The 8,931-nt window shown below is 39.5% G+C and overlaps 1 protein-coding gene across 1 annotated transcript in view; it reads right to left on the reverse strand.

Moving 5' to 3' along the window:
- Positions 1-8,931, reverse strand: part of LOC119527165 (serine/threonine-protein kinase TNNI3K) — a 311,780-nt gene that overhangs the window by 63,372 nt on the left and 239,477 nt on the right. The window contains exons 22-23 of the mRNA XM_037826912.1: positions 4,251-4,310; positions 1,078-1,247 (exon numbers count right to left, since the gene is read on the reverse strand). Of these exons, the coding sequence (XP_037682840.1) occupies positions 1,078-1,247; positions 4,251-4,310 (230 nt within the window). The remainder of the gene's footprint in view (positions 1-1,077; positions 1,248-4,250; positions 4,311-8,931) is intronic.

Genomic DNA, 8,931 nt, shown 5'->3' on the forward strand with positions numbered 1-8,931 from the left:
CAGTGGCTTGCAGTATCCATTTTCAAGCTCACAGTGACTGCTTTCTCTGCTCTCCATCCACAACAGGGGTCGCTGGTAGTCATTTATATTAGCGAAATATGACACCACCTCCGCCTCAATCACATCTGCTTGGACCGGAAATGACCATTTGATCCCAAAAGGGCCAATCGTATTCTCTCTCATGAAAGACTGCATAATCCCCACCCCCCCCCCCCAAATTCGTTATCCTTCTTTTATCTGCATCCTTTACCATGTGACTTTGTGGTTTCTCCCATTAGCGGTCGAGTATATTTTCTCTCCCTATTGATGTTGAACTCAACTGTGTGACTTGCCAATGAAATGTCAGAGGATGAAACCTGAGCAAAGGTTTTAAATGTTTAAATGGGCAATTGAGGTTGGACTTGTCCTCTTGAACTCCTAGCCTTTGTCCATGAGAGGAACATGTCTCAGGTAACTGCCTGTCCAAGAATGGTGAGACTGATGGAGCAGACCTGTATACAAACTGCACCTTAGAGTGAAATCCAGCAAAAACTAGCCAACATCTGTCAGACCTTGGCTAACCCTCAGACACAGGAGTGAGAAATAAATGCTCATGGCTGTACACCTCTGAGGCTTGGGGTGGTTTATTATGCAGAATATTGTGGCAATAGCTGACTGACATATCTCTCCCTAAAACGTGACAACTAAACTGGGAGACAAAGAGACTGTTTGGTGTTGGGGCATTAAATGACAGAGCTTGCCATGGAAGAACCCTGAACTCTTAGTGCTCAGATCCTCAGAGCTATTCCCTGGTTCCTTCCAATAAATTCCTTTTTGTTACTTAAGTTGGAGGTTTCTTGCTTAAGTTAGAATTAATTACTGTTATCTGTGACTAAAATAACTTAAATTTTTAGAGAATAAGATGTCTAATTGGTTATAGTGTTATAAGGAAAATGGGCTCAAAACTCTTCTTTTAAAGTTTGCCAGAGAGGTGGTGCATTCCCTGTTGAGATAGTAATGAAATTGGGAGACTCTTGGTGAAGTTCTGGAATCCAGCTTCAGTGAGACTGTTGCATAGGCTGTCAGGTTGTCACTTACCTTTGGGACCAGGCAGCATAGGACCTTGCATTCAGAGCATATTCCAATTCAAAGCGACTCCGTAAAGCTGCCACATGGCTCCGGCCAGGCCCACCCCGGCTCACGAGGCAATCAGAGGAAGAGGAAGGTGAGAGAGACCCGCTGCTGTTACTCGATGCAGGAGACATCAGCTGAGAGAAGGAGGGGACAGTTTTAATCTTTTAATAAATCCAACAGGCTTAAAGACATAGAATATAATATGGACTTATTTTACCTTTCTATTCCAGGATTCCTCATATTTTAATTTCTATTCATCTTGGTTTGCTTCCAGCTTTCCCTTTCAGTCTCTGATGGAAATACCTGGCTAGCTTGATGTGCTTTTTGACCCAGCTCTATGCTGCAAACTGCCCCATTAAACTTCTGCTCATCTTTTAGAAAGCACAGTAGGCCCAAATCAAATTCATAAAATAGATAGTTAGGAAGTTATTATTCAATGAGCAAAAGATTCTCCATATTCTACACTATGGCAATAAGATCCATGGCAGACTTTCTTTAAATTGTAACTTAAAATTATTCCCTTCTTGTGAAATTATTCCCTCTACATAAAATGGATTTATACACTTTTCCAAGAATACATCCATCTTGTAAAATGGAATATGCCTTACTGTCTGGCAACTGAGAGGACTAAATAGAGTTGTTGGGAGAGATTTCAAGATAGTTACAAATAGTTTAAAAATATTAAGGAAATAGAAGACTGGTAGGGAAGAAAAGGAAAAAGAGAAGATGAAAAATAGGAGAGTAGCTTTCATTGCAATTTTTGACCACCTTGCTGTTTATACACTCTAACTCAACTGAGAACACTAATGTTTTTGACATTATAATTTCATATGACATGTAGACAGTAGACATCAGTTTGAAAGGGATATAAAAAGTAATGTATATAAATTCCTAGGCTCTTCATCGTAGCCAAAACATTGCTATTTAGACCCCTAGAATGATACAATGCCACTGTAGAAAGGAGTCAAACTCTTTAATGTCTTCTATGGCATCCTTTTTAAGTCAGCTGTGTGGGCACGGCTTGAATACCTTCAGTTACAGGGAACTCACTGTCTCAAGAATCTGTTTATTTATTTAGGATAGCTCTGACAATTAGAAAGTTCTTCCTCAAATAAAGCAAATCTATAGCACTTCATTTTCATTCATTGGCCCATAGAGAATGAATCCAATCCTTTTGCTACATGGTAGTTATTCAGATGTCTGAAAACAGTGTTGGCTTCACCCTAGTTTTCTCTTCTTTGGGATAAGCATCCCTAGTTCCTTGAACTGGTTCTCATATGACCTAATTTTCAACGTGTTCATCATTATGATCTGTTTTCTCTGACATGTGTGTTCCTGTTTTAATTATCATTTTAAAAGGATTGGGGACACAACTGGGTACTATTCATTTGGCCATCTCAGAACAGAGAGGAATGATCACATCCTTATTCTGTAGCAATCTTGGTTTTTGCCAGTCACTTCACTTTCTAATTCACATTGAGCTTATTATTCACTAATATTCATGATATTCCTAAACCAGACCTCTTCCATTGTTTCTTGGTCTTGGTGAGGATATCATATTTATTCCTGTTAAAATCCTTCTTTGTTAGATATGTCCTACCACCAATAGTCCAAGACAGTCTAGAATGCTACCTATTGAATATGTGCTGTCCCTCTTAACTTTATATTTGCAATTGTGAAGAGCAAGCAGTGCACTCTTAATGCTGGCCAAAGCCACTGAATAAAAAGTTGAAGATGAGAGAGAATAGAGCCTTAGGGAACTCCACAAGTCAAGCAGCTTCAGGGTGGCACTGGTATATTAATCAGTGCAATCCAGTCCAGCAACCTCTCTTTGCATTGAACCCAGATTATTCATCTTCTCCACTTGGGGGAAATTGTGCTAAGGGGTTTGGTCAATATAACAAGACAAGCAAGTTTAACAGATCCTATCATTGCCCCTGTTTCTGGCATGCATTCCCTGATCTAATAGGATATATCCCCAGGCTAGGAGCAACCTTGCTGTGTTGAGCACAAGTGTTCAAAGTGAGAAGATACATGAGCTCAAGCTTTGAAGACATCTCTCAATACCCAAGACCTGTGTCAGATGCTCTCGTCAAGGAAGGGGCTACTGGAGTCCCTTCAGATTTACATTACTTCTCCCCACTTTCATGTTTCAGGACTGAAGAGAAGGGAGATGAAGTTTTATGTCTAGAGATTGAAGCTTTCTTCTGCATAAAAGGCAGTAGTAGTTCCAGTAAAGAGTCAAGAGACAGAGTCACTCACTGGAGCTCTCAATGGCAGACTTGGAACAATTTTCCAATAGCCTAGGTTCCAGTGACTCTTACTTCAGATTTTTTAAGGAAAGGAAATTAATCCATCACTTTGGGATTAGGTTATGCAATCCCAGGTTGATGCTATTTTCCCCCATGTTTGCTCCTTCCCTTCATATGCAGATGTATACATGAGCCTATATGTGTGATGTCTACTGCCCTCCTCCTGTAGCACTCATTTACACTTGGGAATATATTAGTTTTGAATTAGGACTCATGTTTTAGCTTCTTTGCTGGTTTTCAAATGCTATCTTCTGACCAGCTGTATAGAACATTAAAGCAATTATAGAGAAAATTAAAGAAAACAGCTCCTGGATATTAAGGGAAGAAAACTCCATTTAATTACTAACATATTTCACTTTATGCAACATATGTGTAGTGTGAAAGCCTTACCTCCTAATTTTAGTGATATTTCCTTTTCTTATTGAATACAAATGGCCAATAACTTAATACTGTAGCTTACGCTTCACTGTATGTAGGGACTTTTCTAAAGAAAATAACCTACAGATAATTACCTTCTAATGCAGTTGTTATACTGTCAAATTTTTATATACCAGTGTTTTAATCTGGGCATGACTGTATCCATTTGCCTACCTGCTTATTTGCTGGAAGAGCCCACATTCACTCTGAATTTGTCTTTGCCCCTGTAGATGCAGCCAGCTCTGCCCCACACCGGGAAATTAATGAAGGGCAAATATGAATGGAGTTACAACCCTCATACTTTCATACTTACTTTCTTTCCATGAGAGCCATCTCACCTATATTCCCTAACACCTTTGGATATTCAGGGCTTTTTAATGGACATATTTCAGAAGCTATGGTTCTTACCTCAATGTTGCAGAGACACTCTTCTAACTTCGCAACAACTTCAGAGAATTCAGGTCTTCCCTATAAATAAAGGAAAGGCTTATTTTTTCCTAAAAAATAAAGGAGTGGCAACTCTCTTTGGATTTTAAAATGTGACTATTTGCATTTGTAAAGAATGAGATTAACAATAAAGTTTATTTTTATTTAAAATGCTCTTGTATTGAACTGTTAATTGAATGTTCATTTGCTGTTCATAGAAGAATGTTGAGTCTCCCTCTGATAAGAGCTTTAAGTCCGAATTTGCAACTACATTCAGATAATGAAATAGGGCAAAAGCTTTAATTAGCTTTGCATGTTTTTAAATGGCAGCTTTTCCTCTTCAAAATGAAAGAATAAAAGTGAATACTAAAAACTATTAACTATCTCAGTGCCTTATACTACACTGCACAATATGTCTGTAGGAAAAGGATTGCTAAAGCAACTTTATAATTAGCTTTTCTCTTGAAAAGACCATCTCAGATTGAAAACCAACATCAAGATAGAGATCTCATGACTGTGCCCTACTTCAGGGTTTAAGATAAGCTTTTCATCTTCAAAAATTGCCATTAAAAATATTGTCCATTATGAGCTTCCGTGTCAGAATAGTTTGTTTAAACAAACATTTATTGCATTCTGATTATATTCTAAGCTTTGTTCTAGTTGCTGAGGAATATGAAAAAAGTGATTATGGATTTATAGGAAACTTCCTGGAATTTTAGAAAATGGTCTCTTTTGAAGCAAATTATACCTCCTATGATCAGATGTGAAGAAATATATAACCTCTTGTCTCTCTATGAAATTTTCACTGACAGGAGGTGGGGAGCCTAACTTAACATTCGAGGGCAGTAAAAAACTAGTTTAGATTCTTAGAACAATTTTCCCCTTAATAGCTAGCCCTCCCCTGAGGACAATGCTTCTTCCAAAGCCCTCTCAAGAGGAAGCTGCTTTCCCTCACACCCTCCTTGTACCTCTAGGTTGGTGGAGGTGGCTGTGGTGAGGAGGGCCGGTGTCTTCCTTGCAGTCATTGTCATCACCAAATGGTTCCTCCTCTGAAGACCACTAGCTCATCAGGCTATTCCTTGGAGTCACTCACTCTCATTCTTTGAAGGTGCTAATTAGCTCAATGTCCTGAGCTCCAGCACTACTCTTAGGTTTCATTATCTGTGTATCTGCAACAGCCTGGCCTTTCCAATCCTTCACCTGCTCCTCTGCAGTGATCTCTGTCCTCTATCATTGCTCTGTCACTTTAGCCACATGGTTATACCCTAGGCCCTGTCACCACCAGTACCAATTTCCATTAGACCACTTTCAGGTCTTTACCTCCTTTCTTTCTAGCTTACATCCACTAGAACCCTGACTGCAGCAATCTTTGACCACACTGGTAGACTTTAAAACAACAACAGCAAAGAAACAAAAAAACACATCTTTTTATCATGCGCATTTTCAAATATGCCCTAAACTAGAAAAGAATAGTAAAAGAAGCCCCCATGTATACCTCATTCTGCCTTAGAAACCATGTTTTCTGATATTCTCTCTCTCTCTCTAACATCTATCTATCTATCATCTATCTATCTTCTATCATCAATCTATCATCTTCCCTATTTTTTTGTTGCTTATTTTACCATCTTCTACTATCTCTTGCTCACTTCATTTCCTTACTTCTCCTCTTGCCCAGCTTAGGGTTCAGTGGCAATCATAATCACTCCCTTCCATACAGCCTCAACTCTCTCATCCTGTCTTGCATTTTGTACTCTCCTGGAAAAATTCCAACCTCAATTATATCCCTCCTAACTGGTCTCACTTGAAAATCATGATCCTCTAACCTCAAGTGGGCCCTTAGTACTGCCCAGAAATCCTATTACATATTTCTATCCCAGTCAAACTCTCATAAGCCAGATGGTTGTTTTGTACCTTCTCCTCTCTCCTCAAACCTCTCATTCCTCCTACCATATCAGCTCATACCTGTGTCTAAACTCTCATAACTTGCCTTCTCTCCTGTTTCTAGGGACAGAATTTTTCTGATTCTATCTAAGGCCAACTTCTTCACTTTTGTGCTAGATCTTATTCTCTTTAATCTGCCCAAGGACATTGCCCCAATAATAATTCTCCCTTCTATTTTTTTGCATCATAAATGTTTCTCTCTCTTTTGGATAATTCCCATCAGCATGCAAACATGCAATAAATTTCTCCATCTTAACAACAAACAACAAACAAAACCAAAAATATTCTTGACTACTTCTTCCCCAAGTCACTACTCCATTTCTCTGCTCTCCTTTAAATAAAAATTGCTCTAAAGAGTTGTCTAAATTTACTCTCCAATTCCCCTTCTTCTGTGTGCTCCCATCCCCATCAGCCTTTCTCCTACAACACTGCTACAATTGCTCTTGCCAAAGTTTCAAGGACCTCCTTATTGCTCATTTCACTTGACACAGTACTAAGTACAGGTAATCATCCCTTTTTCTCATTGAAAATTTACATCTGGAGCCCAGTATTCTCTCTGAACTCCAAACTCCTATATGCAATTGCTTAAATTCATAGATTTCCCAATTTCTGCAAGTGGCAACTCCATTCCACCTCTCAGAGAGTCCAAAAAACCATATGATGATGTTTGACTTCTCTCTTTGTCATACCCTTGTATCAAATCCACAAACAAATCAAATTGATTCTATCTGCAAAAACATATTCAGAATCTGAATGGCCAAATAGCTCATATGGCATCAACCCTCCTACAGAAAACAGCTACAAACTCAGACAAAATGTAAATGACAGCCACATGAAGGCCCTGGAAAGTAAACAAAAGCAGGTAGACCTTGAGGGGAGTAGAGACTTGGAAGAAAGGAAGGACAACAGGGTAAGCTCTCGTTTTTTACAGCATTTAGCCTCAGAGCATTTGCAGGGTTTACACTAAGGGAACAACTAAAATTCTAATGGAAAGCCTGCAGGTTTGTTTGCTTGAAGAACCAGAAGATAGAGTTCAGGGCTACCAGAGTGTATTAACTTTCTGTCATTATGTAACAAATTATAACAGATTTACTGGCTTAAAATAACACCCATTTGTTATGTCACAGTTTCCATGGACAGGAGTCCAATATGGTTTATGGGTTAGCTGGGTTCTCTGTTCAGGGTCTCCCCAAACTGAAATGAAGGTGTCAGCTGGCACTTTGATTCTCATCTGAGGCTTAGGGTCATCTCCCAAGTTCAGAATTCAGTGGTTATGTGACTGGGGTCTCCATTTTCCTGTGGGCTATTGTCCAGGGACTGCTCTTATCTTCTAGATGACACCCAAGGTTCCTTGCCACATGGTCTCCATAGGCGGTTCACAACCTGATTGTTTGCTTTCTCCCAGGCCAGTAAGAACATGTTTGACTTCTTCCTTTGTGACTAGCCAGAGAAAATGCTTTTTTAAAAAGGCTTGCCCGATTAGGTGTGGCCTATCCAGGATAATCTTCTTTTTGCTATACAACATGGTGATGATGATGAAAATGATGATGATGATGGTGGTGGTGGGAGTGGTTCCGCCCATACTCTAGGAAAGGGTGTTATGTATGGCATGTACACCAGGAGGCAGGAATCCTGCTTACCATACCTAGGACCCAGAAAGTGAGAAGAGATCCTGGAAGGAAGGGGTCTGAGAGAGGGAACCCCAGAATCTGTATATATACGCTGCCTAAATCTCTGCCTGAGCCCTGAACCACACATGCACAGGGCAGACTCTAAGCAGCCCAGCTAAACCTAAAAAAAGTGAACTGAGACTGGATCTGCTGCCCAATGCAGAACATTGTTCTTACTACTTTCTCAGGCTGGAATTATCTAACTCTCATTATCTGCCTACGGAAACCTCTGTGCTCTTCCAGGGCCAACTTGCAAGCCCCATCTGTCTTAAAGGGTCCACATGATTTCAACAAATGATTTTTTTTAAATCTTTATTTAGATTTACTTTTTTCTTCCTTGTGTTATAGCCAGGTATTCACATGTCTTTACTGTTATCAAGGAAATGCTTTGAGAGTAAGCAATGGTTTATTTACTTCTGTACACTTAGCATGTTCCACTGCACCTGATAGGTTGTTGGAGCTCAAAGTTGTTAAATTAAATTGCATTATTATAATAAAAAAAGTTATCTAGGATCTGATTACCGCTCATCCTTGTCCAAGCCACTTTTATCTCTTGCTAGTATTATTACAGTTGCCTTTCAATTAATTTTGCTGCTTCTGTCCCTTATCTACTTACAGTGTATTCCCAATACAGTAGCCAAAGTGTCATTTTAAAATGTACTTCAGATGAAGTAATGCCACTCTGAAAACCTCCAATAACTTCTCATCTTATGCTGATAAAAAACCAAAGTCCTTGCATTCGTCTGCCAGGCACATGCAGTCTCACCCCTGCTATTCCCTGACCTACTATCCCACTTGCTCACTCCTCTCTGACCACACTGACCTCCTCATGCTCCTTTAACGTGCCAAGCTCACCATGACCTCAGGGAGTTTGCAGTTGCTCTTCTTTCTGCCTGGATTGACCACTCCTCCTTTTCCAGGCCCTTGCTCAAATGTTACTTCATCAGAGAAATTTTTCTTGTATACCGTATTTAAAGTTGACTCCCCAGCTATTGCTATCTACTCCATTTCTTGCTTTATTACATAGCATTTATCACCCGATATGTATTTTA

The sequence above is a fragment of the Choloepus didactylus genome, chromosome 2 (assembly GCF_015220235.1).
Source record: "Choloepus didactylus isolate mChoDid1 chromosome 2, mChoDid1.pri, whole genome shotgun sequence".
NCBI classification, from domain to species: Eukaryota; Metazoa; Chordata; class Mammalia; order Pilosa; family Megalonychidae; genus Choloepus; species Choloepus didactylus.